General features: G+C 42.4%; 2 protein-coding genes across 2 annotated transcripts in view; both read right to left on the reverse strand.

Annotated features, from left to right (window-relative positions):
• The window catches only part of LOC115938614 (myosin-IIIb), a 189,608-nt gene extending 179,544 nt beyond the window's left edge, over window positions 1-10,064 (reverse strand). Inside the window, exons 1-4 of the mRNA XM_081814216.1 lie at window positions 9,852-10,064; window positions 8,452-8,605; window positions 7,223-7,311; window positions 5,365-5,494 (exon numbers count right to left, since the gene is read on the reverse strand). Of these exons, the coding sequence (XP_081670342.1) occupies window positions 5,365-5,494; window positions 7,223-7,311; window positions 8,452-8,605; window positions 9,852-10,046 (568 nt within the window). The 5' untranslated portion in view covers window positions 10,047-10,064. The remainder of the gene's footprint in view (window positions 1-5,364; window positions 5,495-7,222; window positions 7,312-8,451; window positions 8,606-9,851) is intronic.
• A 259-nt stretch (window positions 10,065-10,323) lies between these two features.
• LOC115938334 (myosin-IIIb-like) overlaps window positions 10,324-19,763 on the reverse strand; it is a 21,240-nt gene continuing 11,800 nt past the window's right edge. Inside the window, exons 10-12 of the mRNA XM_081815327.1 lie at window positions 11,808-11,934; window positions 10,811-11,021; window positions 10,324-10,390 (exon numbers count right to left, since the gene is read on the reverse strand). Of these exons, the coding sequence (XP_081671453.1) occupies window positions 10,324-10,390; window positions 10,811-11,021; window positions 11,808-11,934 (405 nt within the window). The remainder of the gene's footprint in view (window positions 10,391-10,810; window positions 11,022-11,807; window positions 11,935-19,763) is intronic.

Genomic DNA, 19,763 nt, shown 5'->3' on the forward strand with positions numbered 1-19,763 from the left:
ATGCAGAAGTATTTATTGAGCATCTACTCATACATGGCTCCACACACATGGGGCGCACCCTGGTTCTCAGTCAGTCAACACCCCCACACAAGTTTTCCTTTCTCACCCTACAATTGTTCTCTCCAGGAGCCTGTCCTGACCACCCACAGTGTTTCAGATTGGCATCAGAAGCCCACCCTTGGCTCAAAGACTGCCATCATTTATCCATCTTGCTTCCTTCCCTCTGCCCTGAGTCCTTTCCTCATGTCCTAGTCACTTAATTATCCCACTGCCTTCCTCTCCTTTCCAGTGCTATAGACCCTGGCTTAGAATGCCTCATTACTTCCAGACTGCTCAATTTTTTTCTACTCTCCATTAAAACAAATAAACAAACAAAACCACAAAGAGAAAAAACTCTTCCGGGGCGCCTGGGTGGCTCAGTCGGTTAAGCGTGGCCTTCAGCTCAGGTCATGATCCCAGGATCCTGGGATCGAGCCCCACGTGTGGGGCTCCCTGCTCAGCTGGGGGCCTGCTTCTCCCTCTCCCTCTCCTTCTGCCCCTCTCTCCCCTTGCTCGTGCTCTCTCTCAAATAAATAAAATCTTAAAAAAATAATAAAAATAAAAATAAATTTTAAAAAACTCTTCCAAGAAGTCTTTACAATTAAAAGAAGTTTTATCCCATACGGACACATATTTCCATGACTTTTCCCTCTATTTTTACTTATACAGACACAATGCTTACATTGTCCCCATTTATTGATTTACATGCCTATTCAGAATTTACACTATTTTGTGCATACTTTATACATTTAGGATACGCACTGTCTGTCCCTGACTATTCAAATTGGGATTTTCTTTTATTCCTTCTAGAAAGCACCTATGCACAACACAACATCTAGTTAGACCCTAAATATATAATTATCTACTGACTGAAATACACTCAAATTAAATAGAAAGAAGCAGGTCTCTGCTTGAGGAACTCACCCCTCGGGGCTTCCTGACAGGGTTGGCTCATTAAAGCTGCTGTTTCAGGAGGAGGCAAGCACTGTCCATGTCTGTGACCCTGGAACCTTGTCATTTAGAGTCAGCTCATCCTGCTAGACCCATTTTCTGAACTGCCAGTAGGGAGGAGAAACCATAAGTGGAAAATGAAAACTCCCAGAGACAGTTACCAAAAGGCATCCTCTTAAGAGCTGAATGCTGAATTTGGGGAGTGACAGAATCAGGAACAGGCAACATCAAGTATTTCAGCAGTGATGGTGTTAGTATTTTACAGATACAACGAGGGGGCTCATCTTGCCCCTCCCCCATCCAAATAAAAAGAAGAACCAATGGAAGTCAAGATAAAGCGAATTTACTGTTGATTTTCACTTCAAAGAAATTCCAAGGGAAACTACCTGGGAGAGCTTGGGCAGGAGAAAATAGAGCCAAACTCAGTTCTAGATTCTGAAGCAAAGCCAGACTTGGAGGCTCGTAGAATATTCCCTCTGGCACTGCTCTTGTTTTTTCTAGTTTCTTCCAAGTTCTGAACTCTTTTAAAACCCCAAACCCTTACTTGGAAGTCAGAATTCACAATTCAAAGACAGAAATGGATTTTTCAAGTTCTTTTTGAAACCTCTTCTCTTTGTTTCCTTGAGCCTTTTGAACTTTTCTCTAGTTTATTAGTAGCAAGTGGAACGTCCCCCAAACAAGAAAATACGCGATGAAACCTTGCTATAACATCTTTCCTTTTAATGTTTTTCTACCTAGATCATGCGGTATGAAAAGTCCCAGCTGAAGATTTAGAAAGCAATGTTGCCGCCACATCAAATTTTCACGCATGAAATCTTCAGAGAACTTCCTATCAATAGGAAGAAAATTACAAAGAAAATTTCACCACGTCTGAAGTGGCCCATCTAGAGGCAAGAGAGCGGTCCCATAAGTCTGAGCTGCCTCCGAGCACCTGATGGCCAGTGAGTACCCTGGAGTGGGAGCAGGCAGCTGCGTGCCAGAAGAAGGGGCTGCTGCTCACGGGGCTACAGAAATTTGGGAGAAGCCCTATCTCCCGATGACCCTGCGCCTCCTGACTTCACACCCCACGTTTTTTTAACCTTTTCGGTATTTGGGGATGTACAACATGAACAGGAAGGTGGGTACAGGAAACAGGAAAATGTCAACTGGATTACTCTCTCTGATTTTATATTATGGTTTCACACAGAGACACACAGAGGCTAATCCTCTCAACCTCATTAAGAGATTAGACCAAGAACCAATACTTCTGTTTTATAAACACTAATGAAGGGATTGTTACCTGCCCAGCAGCCCAGAGAGGAGGCTGATTTAAACAAACAGGAATGTCAGCCAGGAGCTCTCTGATGTCTGCCTTTGAAAGCCAAGGGCTGCAACAGTCTAGCTACCAGGAAACCTCAACTTAAGGGAACAGGAAATCTTAGATAAAGAAAGTTTCTCTTTGCATTTTAAGATCTCCTCTCTCTTTTGGAAAATAAAAGTGCTATTGTGAAATAGAATGCATGTACAGAAAAGTTTGCAAAACATGTACAGCATAACAGATACTGTAACACATAACCACCATGAGGACCACGAGCCAGAGCAGTGCCAATATCCCATAGAGTTCTCTTCACTCGAAACTGAGGAGTCCAACAATGGGCCTCTTTTCAAAGTCTGGGGCTAACAGCCTCCCAAGCTTCCCAACTTTGGTTTTTTTCCTTCCTCTCTGTAGTTCATCTCCTAAAGAAGTTTGTAAAGTAACTACCCATATATCTATTTATGCTCATTGAACTAGTGACCCATTTAATTTTAATAAGACAAGAATTTAAGGGTTCAAAACAGAGTAAAAAATAAAAATAAAAACAACCAAGAAAATGGTTTCTCATGCACTGACAATATCGGCATACTCTTTTTAAAATGCCAGGATGTGAGGGACCTTGCTTCCAGCGAGAATGCTGAGATGTACAACCACATCTGCTTTCATAAGAGACATGTGCTGGAACGAGTATTTACAATTTCAGTAAAAATAGCACGAACTATTCCTGTCCAGTAAGGTTTTCCCACCTTCAAAGGCTGGAATATACTAAAACCAAAAAATATAGAATATGGATGTTTTAAAACTTAGAATCTTAATTAATATTCTGACCTTCAACATTGGATGCACAATCTCTTAAGAACTGATATTTGAGGGTAAATATCATCATAAGGACATAAATTCTAGACAGAAAAGTGAAGGTAAAGGAAAGTTCCCGTTGCTTTAGGGCAAAGCCATTTTATCTTTATCTCCTCCTTGCTGTCTAAACGGTGTCTTATTATTAGAAGCTGTTCTATAAATGTTGATTGAAGGCATTTTTATATGAATAATTTCAGAAAAAGAAAACAGAATCATGCTTATTAGTTTTGATGTGTTTTTGTGGCTTCTAAATTATACTCAAAATGTGGAGAAAATAAAACTTAGGATTTCAAAAGAAATTATCATATACCATATCAACTCAGGAATACAAGGAAGCTTGTTAGGAAAATATGTTTGTTTCCAGTCTTCTTTTTCACTTTTGTTTCCTCCAGGAGGTATGGAATGCAGTTTGAAGGCAAGATTCACAAAGAGTTACAAGACAGGAAGAAAGCTCTTTCAGGGAAAAGCAAAAAGCAAAAAGCATTAAAAAAAAAAAAAAAAAAAAAAAGCAGAGGCTATCTCTTTGTTCCTGTTCCTCCCCATTTAGGCAATCAAGGGCAAACACAAGGCTTGCTGCAGAAGTCTGACTTCTTGCATCGCGCCACCTAGTGGCCCAGGCTGCGAAATTGTTTTTATTTTGCCAACCCCTGAAAAATTGGAAATTCCAAAGTTGTGAACAGATTTGACAAATCGTTACTCATATTTATGAGAGAGTGTAAATGCCAACTGACAAGTCATTTGGACAGATCTCACTTCAAAGAGTACATATTAGGGGTATTAATAATGGGTGTATCTTTGCCCCTGCACATAAGTTTCCTGATAAGACCTAAGTGTCTGGTGAGGGAGCCCTGCTCACATCTGGCCACTCTGAAACAAGTATTTATAATTTCAGCAAAAACAAAACAAACTACTTCTGTCCAATAAAATTCTCCCACCTTCAAAGGCTGTAATACATTAAAACCAAAAATAGATGTTTTAAAATTTAGAAGCTTGATTAATATTCTGACCGTCAATGTAGGATGCACAATCTCTTTAGAACCAAGGTTTGAGGGTAAATATCTTCATAAGGAGATAATAAATCAAATCCTGGCTCTGCCCAAGGGAGGTGTCTGGAAAGAAAGGTGGAGGCAGCTTTCTCATGGGCACCCTACTATTTTTGTTTAAAGAGCATGTTTGAAGAAAGTTAAGAACTGGTTTCAACTTTCTTCCCAAGTTAAGATGAAGCAAAGGTTGTAGACTGTGGCTTTTTTCTTAGCCAAGTTTTTCATTCCTCTGCATGTTGCTAAAAATCAGACCTGGCAGCCACTCCCTTTTAGCATAGAAAGGCCCCAAGCTAGACATGGGTGCCAACGATTTCAAGAGGGAGTGGGAAGAAAGAAAAGGAAATAATGAACAATGACAAAGAGGCTTCTCCTCCAGTTTTCATAAAAGCATACCCACAGCTGTTTCCAGACAGACCCTCAGCACATAACGCCCTCGAGAGGAAAGTTGTGAGAAGACCTAGTGGGCTACTCGGCCAAAGGTAGCAGATCCCAGGTTGACCAAATGGGAATCTATTTGGCAAAACAGCAAAGACAGGGAAGTTCTGTTCTTTGGCCCTAGTTTTCTAATTCTTCTCATAAGAACTGACAGTGCAGCTAAACAGAAGCCATTAAGCAAAACGTGGCTGTGAGAGGGCAAAGGCCAGGCATGCAGGCCATGATGGACCTATTCTAAGTTGGTTAGGAGAGTGGGGGGTGGGGTCACTGACTGGGTAGTGAGTTGGACCAGGTGACCTCTGAGGACCCCATGACTGGATGACCTTTGGATTCCCCACATTCCCTTCACTTAGAATCATATGTGAACAGAAATAATCTTCCCAAAAAAATTCTAGGTAAACTGAGACCACCCTAGAGTGCTTAGCATGAATTAATGATAACTTATGGTTTTATAAATGGAAGAATGGAAAGAGGCAAGCAGAGAAAATGAGAAGTCTAAAAGTTAATGTTATAAAAAGTGTGTGTCTGTGTGTGTGTGTACACAGTGCATATACACTGATGATGTGCAATTAAATTGCAAAAGAAACAATCACTTTCCTTTGCTTGCAGTTGGATAGACCTGTACCCCTGCTTAAAGTTCCACATGGTAGGAGTACCGTAGTCCTGGCAGTATTGAGACACGAACAAGGAATCTCCAGCAGTGCTTGTGGAAGCATCAGGCCCAGGGAGGTCGGGGGCTCCACATACCTGTTTTGGTCAAAGGAATCGAGAAGAGTTGCTGCACAAGCTTGTTTTCTGACGTTCTCAGGACCACAACCACATCAGCAGGGAGAGTGTCTCTGTTTTTCTCAAGAACCCCAGAAGCATCGTATAATACCTGCAACATGAACAGCAAATAGCAAACTAGCTGATATCACCCATTGCTGGCGACACTGGCAAGCTGTCTGAGGTCAGTCATTCATCGACCTGTGTAGAGACTTTATCTTGTCACAGCCATGCCTCTAAACGCAGACCATGAGATAAGGAGGGAAAAACTGTAATTTTTGACAGGCCAATTTATCTTAACTTCTTGTTCAGGTGCTCTTTGAAGAAAAGAGGCGTATCAAAGATATATCATGTGAGAATAACTATGAAAATAAACTGGGCACTATATATTGGTCACTCTGCATAAAGCACCTGTCCTATACGGTAAATGCTATTAACTATCTCCGTTATACTGGTGGGCAGAGACTCAGTGAGAAGCTGAGTGATATTCTCATGGTGACAAATCTCACAAGTGGCAGGCAGGCTTCCAAACCCGGGCAGTTTGGGCTCCCTGCTCATAACCACTGTACTGTCGTTGCTCCCCAAGGTACTCACGGCACATGAGTGATGGCTCAGGGATGCGGAGCCATTTTCAGTTCTCACAAGGGAAGGGATCCAAGTCAGAGAAATTTTAAGGAACATGCCAGAGAAAGAACGAATTCAGGAAAGGACACTGAGCCCAGAAAGAAAACAATCCTTTTTTCCCCCTTAAAATCAAGAAAGGAGAAGAGAGAGAAAGGGAAGATGGGTGAATAGGAAATTGGTGGAGAAGGACAGAGAGACAGAAAGGGAGGTGCAAGGAAGAGGACAGGAATGGGGGGCGGGGCTCAGGATAGACGCGGGTATCCCAGATGTGGAGGACATTAATATATGGTCAGACATCAGTGCTAAGGTGAATGAAGTATTTAAGGGTAAAAACTGGGTTGCAATTTCTAACAAAGATCCAAAATAGATAGTATGCACTATGTGGAGAGAAAAATAATCCTCTTTACTTATATTAGAATTGCCCTCCAATTAACCTCCAGTCAGGCAAAATTAATTTCAATACCATGATATGAATATAAAAAATACTTTCAATAAATCTTAAATCAACAAAATAATCCCAAATGCCTTTTGTTGAACTCCTACCCTTTTTTTGGACCCAGGTCCTCAGCAGACCCCACCAGAACCAATTAGCCATAATTCCAATGACTCCTTTGAGAGTAACTCGAGCAATGAGTTGTTGGCTGCAGAACCAGAGAATTTCCTGAATTAGTCACCACTCTGCTTCGGGAACTTGAAATGAGACTGAGATGTAAGTTATGAAAGGTGGAAATTTCAGTTAGTGTTATAAAAGCTTAACATCTGGATGATGAAGTGAATTTGTTTCCCTTTTTATCTAGACATTTTTGGTGTCCTGTAGACACATATAGTTAAAGTGCTAAAAACCGAGCCCCACTGTGATATTAACCCTCCTCTGTTAGCTACACATTTCCCAATGACTTCAGAATGTGCACATTCACGGCTAACCACTGTGAGCGCTATACTATGTTTTCCCTCCAGAGAGCTGTCACTTCCAGGCCAGAGCTCAGGTGAGCGGCAGATGGCTACACCACGGCCACCCCAGCAAGAAGTGGCTTTCTCGCTAAGGGCGACTTTCTGTGAGCAGCACCACTGAGAAAGTTTGGGAATTACAATTAGGTGTTCGCAGAGAATTAAAAGGAGAAGGAAATCTGCAAGCCATTTTGTGAGCAGCACCGACAGGGTAATATGGACACCTACCCTTGTCAAATTCAGGTTTACTGACACACACTTGCCTTACCTTCCCAGCGTAGTGCAGAATGCCAAAGCACAGCTCCACTCCTTTAGGCCTCCAGAAGTATTTGCTTCGTAGATTATCTTCAAATTTATCTGTGTGGATTGTCATGTTTAAAAGTTACAATGAGAACTGCTGACTCCTTCAAACAAAGAGGTGCTCCTTGAGCCAGGAGTGACCCAGAATAAGGGATATTGAGGGCAGCCTGATGTTATCATTGTAGGTACAAAGATGGAGAAAAATGCCCCGTTGACATGAGCTTACAATCAAATTTTGTTTAGTTGTTTCATGTTGTCTTTAGTGTCAGGCTATGCCCTAAGATCTCTCATTCTCAGAACTCCAAGCTTGGACACTGATGACACCAGAACTCTGGCCAATCAGCTTTAGAACCATGAAGATATCCCATGGAAGGCAAACAGCCCTGGTATAAACTTATTGTGGCAACTTCTGATGACTTTATAGGTAAAAGGAAACCGCCAAGGGTGACAATTTCAACTCCTAGAAGGGACTCTCTCCCACCAATCAATTTCCTATCTGGGGAAAAGGCTTGAAACTTTCTGTTCTTCCCTCAATAACAATTTTTGCTATTGTTGTAACTGAGGGCCTACTCTGTGTGAAGAACCATGCTAAGTACTAAAGGGATGCAAAGACTGGGGCTTTGTTGCTCTAAATATCTCACAATCTAAGTGAGGGATGAGATGGTGTGCAACACTGAAGATTAGAGAAGGTCAAGAGGAACAGGGATAGAGTGTAGAGGGCCTTTAATGCCAGGAGGAGGTGTCTTATTGGCATCCTATAGACAACAGCAACCTAATGAAAAGGTGGCTTTAAAAAGACTAAATTAGCTGGGATGTTTAGGGTAGAGGGGATAAGTATGAACCTAGAAGCCAGGAGACCAGAAGGGTCTTCTATACAAACCTGGACTAGACATAGGTGGGGTCCAAGCAAAGATATGAGAGAAGGGTATGAAAAGGAGGGGAAGCAAGAGCTGGTTATAGGAAATAAGGGAGAAGAAGGTATAAAACTGATATTGGCAGCAACAGGAAAGTGAGGAGGGCTTGGTGATGGGTTTGCTTCCAGACACAAATCTATCAGGACATTTGCTGAAGATTTCAATTCATTAAAAACAGAGTCTATACTTGCATAACCTACCAGGTGGCCAGAATACCAAGTTAAAATACCAATGAACCAAGTTCTCTCCTGAGTATATTATGCCTTTTCCAAGAGACACTCACCAACCAGGGTCTGATCAGTTGCTTGGGGAAATCGACTTTCCTCATCCAAAAGCGCAAGCAGTCCCAGGGGTTTCTGGAGGAACATGTCCAGGAGTGGGCGATTGTCCTCATACGCCACGGGGGTAGCATCAATGCCTTCATTCTGATATTCCGTCTGGAGGGAAACAGATTGTGAGTCTCTCCAGCCCGACCCTGGCCTGGGTAGCACAAGGCTGCTTCGGCACGCACTTTCTGTATCTGGCAATGCTGACTGTATGTGGCAAACAGGCAGTTGTATGTGAGTAAAAGACTCTTCTGCATACCCCACTGTTGAAGCTTGGGTTTGGGTCTGACCTACAGGCAGCCTGTGGCAGACAGCTGAAGCAGCCAAAGAAGGGACAGTGTTGTCTCCCAAGCACCAAATTGGTAAGTCGTGATTTAGAAACTGACATGGAATTGAAGGGAAGCTGAAAAAAATTATTTTGGTGATAAATATGGCTTAAACCAGGAAGAAAGCAGACTTCTACCTTCTACAAAGGATTCTGCAAAGGGAATCATCTCAGACTGGAAAACTAGAAAACTCCAGACTTCCCAGGGAAATGAATGCAAGGAGCCTTGAGTGAAAGGAGGTCGAGTTTTGTACAGGGTGGGAGGGGAGGAGGAGGGTGATACAGGTTTATCCAGTTCCACTGATAAAACCAATACTGATATTTTTACTCCATATCTTTGTGTTTATGTAATCACGGTACAGTGTGTGTGTCTTCACTTCTAAAACAAAGGGCCCAGTCAGAATGTTTCATTGTTGCACTACTTCATACACCATAAAGTCTTGGGGTTGGAGTAGAAATTGGGGTGGAGGGGAAGGCCTCCTAGCCTTTGGCCGCATGAGTGTCACACCCTGTTTTATTTATCATTAAACTCATAAGGGAAAGACTTCCATTTGGAGAAAACCAAGAACATAACCTACTCCTCCCTGGAGACATCCCCACTCCCAAGTTACTGTGGGATCTGGTGTGTAGGGGCGGGGGTGGGAATGGCCTATTTGGGAGTTAAGAACAAGAACCTGTGCCCTGAATTCAAGATCATCCTGTGTCATGCTGGACACAATCACAGATGCTTTTAGTCAAATAAAGTAGAAGAGAACGTAGCATTTTGGACAATGTGATGAAATAGTTTGGAAGCAACATTTAAATAACTGGCTTGTCACCAGCTCCACTCAAGTGAGGAAATGTAACTTTCCATAGAAATCAAGACTTTTTCTCTGGCTAAATTTACGCTATTTATTTTGACAGGACTGTCTCACCAGTGGTTTCTCCTTAGGATCTTTTACCTGTTAGCCTAACAGGGTTCCTGCTTCAAACTGTGGGCAGCTTGGAGACACCTTACCCATCAGGTTTAATTACTTCAGAGTTCACTATTACCTGTTCGAGAGCGAAAACATGCTGGTTGAAATAGTACTGGATTTGCTCATTGGCGATGTTTATGCAGAGCTGTTCAAATGAATTTCTCCGAAAGTTCTCGAATCCAAAAATATCCAAGATCCCTACATTCATACCATCATCTGCATTACTGCATGGGAGAGAAGAAAACAGCCTTTTAGGGAAGGCAACATTCATCTCAAGATGATGAAAATATATGTGCCCATGTGTTTACCAATATATGCACCCACTTACAGAAAAGCAGCATTCAGCTGCCTCTAGGAAGAAACAGTTTGTGTCTTAAACCATTCATTCCTTCAGTCTCTCAACAGTATTTCCAACTTCTTTTTTTTAAGCAGTAGAATCCTTTAAAATCTCACTCAGAAGCTCCAGATAGAGATTAGAGAGGAACCACTCTGTTCGAAGAGGCTAGAACTGCTGCCCATTCATTCTTCGACCTTCCCACCCATTAGGCTTAATTGGAAGAATATTCTTTAGAATTTGATGCTGTCAGTTTTTCCAGAATATAGAAACCACTAATGCTTAGGAAAGAAAAGTAGTAGTAGCAGCAATAATATTATAAGATCCCGTGCTTTAAAACTTTTCATGAAATGTCTCATTCTAAAAACAACCCTATAAGGAGGATATTATTATCCTCATTTTACAGAGGAAAAAACAGTGACTTAGAATATGGGGGCTGATCAAAGTGTAGAGGTGAAATGCAAACTCAGTTTGCCCAGCTCCCATTCAAGCCTGTTCTCTTAAACACTACACTATAATAGCTCTGTCAGTCATGTGCCTTTTCCATTCTCCTGGATCCCATTCTCCTTTTAGAGGAAAAGACCTGAGAGCTTCATTAAAGAAAACTCAGGAGAGGACCGAACGCTTCCTCTTGCAAACTCTGAGAGACATCGGGGTCGCTGACAGCTCTCCCAAGGCCTCTGCTTCCTGAGGGAACTTGCCATATGTTTCCATCTGGCTGCAGGAGTGTATTGATGCGATTGACAATCCAACTGAAGAGCCTCCCATACAGGGCTTTGGACATGGCATCTCGGACATCCACAGCCCTGTCGACAGTATTGGCTTGGACGATTGTCTCACCGCGGGTGACCACACAGTGTGAGATAAGGGCCTCTTGGAGTTCTTCGGGGCTGATGCAGAGAACGGAGGCAGCTGCAATAAAAGGTAAGGATGACACCAGAGAATGTAGTCATCCATCCAGCCAGCCAGCCAGCGAGCCATCCAGCCAGCCATCCATCCATCCAGCCAGCCAGCCAGCACTGACTCAGCATCTATAATGTCCTAGGCTCTGCCTAGGCACTTCAGATGCAAAAGTAAATAAGCCAGGTCCCTAACCCCAAGAAGTATCCAGATGGACACAGTATCTCCCAAGCGGTTCTGAAAGCTCTTCACAGGTATTTGATGAGAAAAAGTGAGAGGAGATGATGGGCTTTGGTCAGATAGCTAGGGACTGTATTCTTTTCAAGAGTCACAAAGCACAGTAGTTTATTAAAGGCAGTAAAAGATGCTGCAGTTTAACACAAAGGGTGTTTATTTAAATCACTTTTTTTCTAACTCAGGATTCTCATTCCTTGTGTCACATTACCTATAGAACCTTAAAAATAAATAGGTGCCTGCTTATCCCCCTGCAGATGCTGATTCAGTGGATTCAGACAGGGATCTACCTCTTATATTTTTTCAAAAAATTGTAGATGATTTTCAAAAGCAGCCAGTGTTGACACCACTGCTAGAAGTTACCTGCTATAGAATTTCTTTTCATTTATTTGCAGCTTATGAAAAGAATACTGATGTTCTGCAAGACATCCTTTGGAGAATCCTACTTAGTGAAAAAACCCACACTATATTTTACAGCATCTTGAGAAACTACCAAAGTGAAAACTACCAAAGTGAAAGAAACATGCATTTTGGCTACACAGTGCACAGACATCAAATAATTACCATTTTCCAAAGCTTCAGCATTGGGCACCTCACTTTTATCAGTTTGATGTTGAGAGGAAATAGCTGCAAACTCAATGCTTCCAATATTCAAAATCCCAGCCAAAATTCTGTACACTGAGTGCACCTCCTGAAAAGGACAGCAAGAACCATGTTTGGTCACTGCCAATCAAACCAACAAACCACTAGCACTGCTAGCTGTCCACCAAAGTCCGTCATCCCCCCTTTCCTAGGCACACGAACAAATTTCCAAAGCTCCCTTGCAGTTAGGCAGTGGAACTCAATTCTCAACAAAGGAGCAAGTAGAAAGATGTGGGTGACTTCGGAGCCCAACCTTACAGAAGCAAGCATGCCTCCTCCATGCTTTCTTTCCCATTATTGCTGGCTGGACCTCCCAACAACCCAGCCTCAACTACACAGTTGACTAGGCTTCTTGAGACCAATGACTGCATGGAACAAAGTTGTTCTGCAACATGAACCTCTTACTTTGAAATGCTTCTGTAAGAGACAACTGATCTTCTTTGTTCTTTAAGCCACTTTTAGCCATTTATCCTAACTAATACCAGCACCCAAATTCAGGTATGTTCTTTCTTCGAAATAAGAGAGATGTATCTTTAACCACTTTTGAAAATAGCTTTTATGAAAAAGTTATCAGGACATTCACTGATGGTTCACTGAATATTTTGAAGTTAAATAATGGAGTATATAATTATGAATGACATCAGGAAATATTCTGACTCACTAGAAATTATCTGTGATATTGTGATATAATAAAAACATATATTTGGTCTTCATACCAATTTCTGGCACAAGAGCTAAACAACCTATGGAATTATGAGTAACAGGTGTTAAAGGAGTATCCTCTGTTATTCATAATAAGCCCCTCAACCGTAACTGAGTTTGTGCCAATGAGGTAACTCTTGGGGAATGGGGCTGGTTGCTAGAGAGACCACATATGTGATTAAAGGATTGGGATTTTTAGCTGAACCCTGGACTTCCAGGGAGGTGAGAAGGGCTGGAGATTGAGTTAATCACCAACTGACAGTAATTTAATCATCTATGCCTGTGTAATGGAGCCTCCATTAAAATCTCTAATTGATGAGGTCCAGAACACTTTCAGCCTGTGAGAAGTGTAAGAGGAGGCAGTACCCCCTTTCCCATTACCCTGCCCTATGCATCTCTTCCACTTGGCTGTTCCTGAGTTGTATCCTTTATAATAAACCAGTAATACTCAGTAAACTGTTTTCCCAAGTTTTTTGAGTCCTATCCAATTATTAAACTCAAGTTTGGGGTATTGGGACCCTAAACCTCCCATTTTATAGCCACTTGGTCAGTGGATGAACCCTAGGACTTGCAGTTAGTGTCTGAAGTGGGGGCAATCTTGTGGAACTAAGCCCCTAACTTATGTGATCTGATGTTAACTCCAGGTAGACAGTATCAGAAGTGAACCGAATTGTAGGAGAATTGGTTGGTGTGAGGGGAAAAAAACTCCATGCCTTTGATGTCAGAAGTATTGTGAGCAAATACAGATCATCTGAGTCCTATTTTTATATTGAAAGTTAAATACATAAGTAGCATTAATGGTAAAAAATAAAGTGCATTTATTTATTTAAACATATGTATTTCCTGTAGGTAGGCAAATATATAGCCAGGAAATTTCTGCATCTTATGCTTATAGATAGAGAAAGGTACTTCCACAAAATATACTCAGGTAAGAAACCTGATTTAGTACTATACATAGCAGCAAACTAATAGGAACTGTCATTAGACCATTGATAAAGCATTATTCCCAAAGTGAGCCTTCCTCGGAACATTATTCAGTAAAGCCAACAACTGAACAGACTGTAATAGTGACATCTGCTGGATACCTGATAATGCTACAAAGACAAATGATTTTAAACCAGGCTTCTCCTATAGATATTGTTCTTCAAACTTCTAAATCAAAGGCAAGATATCATGTTTTTGATGTCAAAAATCACTGTTTTAATCACATAACTTAAGACTGGCTAAGGAGAACATCTACCAAAAGGGTTTTCTGGGATTAGTCTGGATTTAACATGACAGACCTCATTACCTTGATCAATACAATGTGAGGCTCGGAAATGCAACAAGCAAGCAACTTCCCAGAGGATAAACACAGACTCTATAGCAGTGAGTTCTGGATCTGTTATTTCTATGTCCAGTTATCTCAAAAAGTTACCTAAACTCTCAATACTCTTAGAAAAAAATATTTCCTCTAACACACACACACACACACACACATACACACACACTCTCCTATATGACACTATAAGCCATGAAACCTCCCAAAAGAGGGCTTCCAGGCATTTCACCACTAGGGGGATTATCCCCAAAAGAAATGGCAGTTCTCCCCTGGTTGTTTCTCTGGCAATATTCTCTTCAGCACAATGCTCAGACATTTCCTCTTTTAAAAAAGAACACTACCCATGACCTTCAGTGAAAACTTTGGGGTTCAAACACTGTGAATGACTGAAGCCAATGGTAGGCTGGGTCGCCTTCCTTGGGTCAGAAAGGGGAACTTGAGAAGGGTATCCAATGCTGACCTCATTGTGGAGGAATTAGACTCAGGGTGCTTTTTATGCTACATTTCTAGGCTATTCCACTTGACTCCTTTAGTCTTACCCTTGCATTATTAATTAGCTCTCTGGCCTAGGAACCTACATCCACCCTTATGTTCAAGTCAAAACATCACCCACATACAGTCATGATGGAAGATGATTAGTAGCATGTTCATCTGTGGGGTTACACCTCTACCCACCCCCCGCCCACACCCCCAACCAGAACTTCTTGATCCAGTCTCTTTTCTCCCTACAGCTAGCCTGAGGATTATCACCTTCCTCACTTTGCTCATTTCCTCTTGCCCGATCTCCAGCTATGCACCTTTCCAGGCATCCCTGCCTTTGCTACCAAATCTTGCTATGATGCTCTTTTTATTTCTTATGTTTCTATTTTCTATATGATAAAACAAAATAACCTCATTCAGGACAGGAAATACTATCAAGAAGATTAATGACTCCTCCAGCTGGTTTCCCAATTCATTGTTGATGAGTATGAATTCGTTTTTACCACCAATCAGTAGAAGTGGGGAAGAAAGAGCCCTTCTCCATCAAAATCCCATGCAGGATGGTCTTTACTGTTTTTTTTTTTTTTAAGTTTTTATTTATTTATTTGACAGAGAGAGAGCACAAGCAGGGGGGGAGCGGCAGGCAGAGGGAGGGGGAGAAGCAGGCTCTCTGCTGAGGAGGGAGCCCGATGCGGGGCCCAATCCCAGGACCCCGAGATCATGACCTGAGCCACTCAGGTGCCCTTGCTTTTTCTTACTTTTTCTCAGAAGACACTCCTTTCACTGATGTAGGTATTCTCTCAATAAAGTTGAGGCTAAGTAGAAAATTGAAAAGGACCTTGGCTTTCTGTTAGCCTGGAGCTGATTAAGGAAGTTGCTCCTAGCTTGGTTCACAAGCATCTCATGATAGTTGTTTCCCTGGTAACTTCCCAGAAATTGACTTGCCCTCTCAGTATCTCTCTACCTTGTTTCCTTTCTGTAAGTCTCTAGTTTTTCACCAGTTCTGCCCTAAGCACCACATTAAGCCGAATTAAATGGTCTTCTCCCTTAAGGGCTCCATCCCAACACCTTTCTTCAACTCCCTTTTCAGAGGCTTTTAATATTTGTATCTTGAAAGCCAATGATTGGTTTAAAAATATTTGAGGGGGGTATATCAATCATACATCAATAAAGTAGTGTAAAAAAAGTCAATGGTAAGTCCTATTATCTGTCATTAAGACACTGGAAATCCCCAATTTACACTTTAACATATAACCCTTCAGTCTCTCTTCAGCAATACTCTCCCAAATTCATAATCTATCTTGAAGAAAGGGAAAAAATTTTGCCCTAATCTCAAAGCTTTCTCCCTAACATCTTCATCAAGGGATCTGCAGTAAATATCCAATGTTGACCATCATGCAGATAATCTGCCAAAAATGTTTTCATGTACTATTAAATATAAATATGTTATGATAATTCATATACCAGTAAGGCAAGCATAATATTAAACAGAAATAATATGGTTTGCTCAAAAAACAGGACTCCAAAAGTCTGGATCTTCATAATGGGGTTTTAGGTATAATCCCACCCCTGCCCAATCCCCTGCAAGGAACCATCATTGTTAGTGGAAGTCTCCTCCTACCAGGGAGGTTTCTTTACAATAAAGTCAGGGTCAAGTGTTCTTTCAGATACTTTTGGCTGGTGTCCCGGAATTAAAATTCATGCTCTTGAATCCACACTACAGTTTGCTACTCACAAAATTTTGCTATAGGAATTTGGGAGAATCTGAAGAATACTATGAAGATTCCTGCAGGGAACTAATGAAATTGTAAGAAAGAAGGGTGACCATAATTTTGATTAAATTGACCAGTTCATTTAAGATACATCAGCTATTTGGCATCTGTTCCCTGACGACATTCAACTGAATCTTTCCGATCTTAGTCAAACTACTTTGAGTTCATAAAGCGAATTGAGTGAATTCAGCAAAAACAGGTTGTCTACAGAGACACAGAGAAAGATATAACCAAAAAATTTAGGGTCAGGGAGATATGAGCCAGCCTCTTCCTTCCATTTCCAAGGTTGCTAACTGACATAAATTGGTTTATTTCCAGTATGAATTAATATGGGACATGGTGAACATATATGCATACACATTCTGGTTATTCATTTTACAGTCAAGATCAGGCAGAAATTAAGTATGTCTACCACTTTTTACATTTCTTTCTTTTCATATTTATTCATGAATTCATTCATTTCTACTCTATTTTCTACTTATTTCCATTTCTACTCTACTATTTTCTATAGTAGAGATGGCTTACTTCAAGGACACATACTTAGCATATTTAATTTTTGTTTTCAATTTTGTTATCTTAAAACAGCATCTGTTTGAGTGTTATTTGCAGTACATTTTTATTATTAGAACAGAGCCATCATACACCTTTTAAAGCTAGGACTAATCTCTTCACGGTATTCTAGAACTATCTTTACACTCATAGAAAGCAAAATTTTTTTTTTTAAGATTTTATTTATTTTAGAGAAAGAGAATGTGCATGTGCACAGGCAGGGAGAGGGGCAGAGGGGAGAGGGAGAGAATCTCAAGCAGACTCCGCACTGAGCACAGAGCCTGACATGGGGCTGGATATGATGACCCTGAGATCAGGACCTAAGCCAAAACGAAGAGTCAGACACTTAACCAACTGAGCCACCCAGGCAACCCAAAAGCAAAATCTTATAACCTTATGGCTAACTTCTCTATCTGTTCCTGCACCCTTTTAAGGTAGTATGCCCTGAACACTTTGGCATGACCCAGGTGACCTTAAATCACTCTACTGCCATCTCCACCATGCTTGGACTCTTCTGGTGATGGAATTTGATAATAACCAGCTCCATAAATTAATAACCACAAAGGTCCTTTAATAAGGCTGGAACCTGTTTAACTGCTCTCCTCTAAGGAGCCAAGGGAAATATAGTTCTGTTTTTATCTGACCTTTGGGATTTTCCACTGTCTGTCAGTCTGAAGTCAGTGGGAGGCCAAAAGAGAAAATTAACAGCTGGCTAGAAAAAAGGAAGGTATTATTACGACTAAAATCAGCCATGCTGGGGAGGGAAGGGCTGGCCAAACTCATTAGATTACAGAAGCAATCCTTCTGTACAGGACAGAGTGGCTGTCCCAGGGTAACTGGAATGTCTTGTAATCTAATCCCTTAAGATTTAACACTCTCACCTACCTCCTAATCATTCACCACCTTTGTTGAAAAAGCAAAAGAATCTGTGTATTTTGCCAAATTGATGGCATGAAGCCCAGAAACTATGACATAAATGTATCACAGAATAATATTTGAACCTAGGGTTATAAATATCTTCTGTCACCCCTGGCATATATTTAATAGAGACAGCCTGTATCTATTAAGATAAGAGTAGTACAGTACTTAGAGCTAGAGGTAATAATGTACATCTGTGTACCATGGAGAAGCAAGTCACTGCAAGAAAGTTGAAAAGGTTTAAATTAATTTGTTTTGGTGCACAAGGAGCTACTTGCATAAATATATTTCTGTGACTGGGTGTAACCTACATATCCCTGTACTTCTTTTACACAATTCACTTGAACGGCTGCAACAACCCCAACTCAGAAAAGGGCAGGATTGTTTTGCTGTTTGTTATCATAGCTGTAGTGAACTGATGACCAGGGTAACAATTCACAGGCATGAGGCACTTACAACAGTAATTCTACTTTAATATTCACCTGTGCATCTTGTTAAAAATCAGATTCTGGTTCAACCATTCTTAGATGGACCTGAGAGTCTGCAAGTCTGCATTTCTTCCTTCTTTTTTTTTTTTTTTAGAGAGGGCAGGGAGGTGCAGAGGGAGAGAAAATCCTAAGCGGGCTCCACTCCCAGCACGGAGCGCAATGTGGGACTCAATCCCACGACCCTGAGATCATGACCTGAGCCAAAATCAAGATTCAAACATTTAAATGACTGAGCCACCCAGGTGCTGCCCCCACACCTTTGATTTTTTTTTTGAGAATCTGCATTTTTTTTTAAGATTTATTTATTTGTTTGAGAGAGAGAGCGCATGCAGGACAGGGAGAGGCAGAGGGGGAGAGAGAATCTCAAGCAAACTCCCCACTGAGTGTAGAGCCCAACTTGGGGCTTGATCCCACAACCCTAAGATCATGACCAGACCCAAAAATCAAAAGTTGGACACTTAACTGACTGAGCCACCCAGGTGCCCTGAGAGTCTGCATTTCAAACAAGCTCCCAGGTGATGGTAATATTTCTGGTCCTCCGATCATACTTTGAGGAGCAAGAACTTATACATGATCAGATGACAGGTGAAAAGAAAGGATCCTCCTCCAAGTTAGAACATTCACATCTTCACTCACATTGATCCAAGAATATGAACACTTGGGGGAAAGATGGCGGAGGAGTAGGGGACCCTATTTCAACTGGTCCCCGGAATTGAGCTGGATATCTACCAGACCACTCTGAGCACCCACGAAACCAGCCTGAGATGTAAGAAGATCTGGATCTCTACAAACAGAATATCGCAGGCGGTTGGTTGTGAGGTACGAAGCGGAGAGCCGTGATTCTGCGGGCAGGTATCAGAGGATAAACGGCAGCGGGAGGGTGCCTTGGATGTGGGGATCCTACACCGCCGGTGAGTGACAGCCTCGCGCGCTGCAGACGGGCACAGACTCGCAGACCAGTAGCGCTGGGAAAGGACTTTAGGGCAGCCCCCGGGGTGGAGGACCAGACCGGCGGGGTCGCGCGCACGCGAACCGCAGCCACCCGGACAGAAACCCAGAGCGACGGTCGCGCGCACGCGAACTGCAGCCTCCCAGACGGAAACCCGGTGCGCCGGGGTGCCGCCGGTGAACTGCAACCTCTGGGGTGGAAACCCCGAGCAGCAGAGTCGCGCGCACGCGAACTGCAGTCCCCGGGACAGGACCCCAAGCGGCGGAGTCGCGCGCACGCACGCGCGAACTGGGAGCGGCTGGTGGTTTTAGAAGCACAAAGGACAGCGACGTGCCCCGACCTGGAGGCAGGACTGGGAGCGCTGCGGAGGGGCGCACAACCCAGGCCGCTGCAGTTTATAGCAGCAAGGACAGAAACGGAGATGGTGTGGCCTGGAGAGCTCACTGAAAAACAGACTGAGGTCTCTCTGCTCTGAGGCAGAGGGTTGGAAACGGTCTCTTCTGCTCTGACTCACTGAAGAGACGCGGAAAGCCGCCAGGGAAAGGCGCCAGAGAACAAAAGCCCCAAAGACTGATTCCCACTGAGCCCATCCCCCGCCACAGGGGCGCAGGGCAACTCCGCCCAAACAGGGTTGCCTGAGTAACAGCGCGGCAGGCCCCGCCGGCAGAAGACAGGCTGGGAAAACAAGAGGCCAGCAAC

Source organism: Leptonychotes weddellii, chromosome 3 (genome assembly GCF_054177405.1).
Source record: "Leptonychotes weddellii isolate Sample4059 chromosome 3, ASM5417740v2, whole genome shotgun sequence".
NCBI classification, from domain to species: Eukaryota; Metazoa; Chordata; class Mammalia; order Carnivora; family Phocidae; genus Leptonychotes; species Leptonychotes weddellii.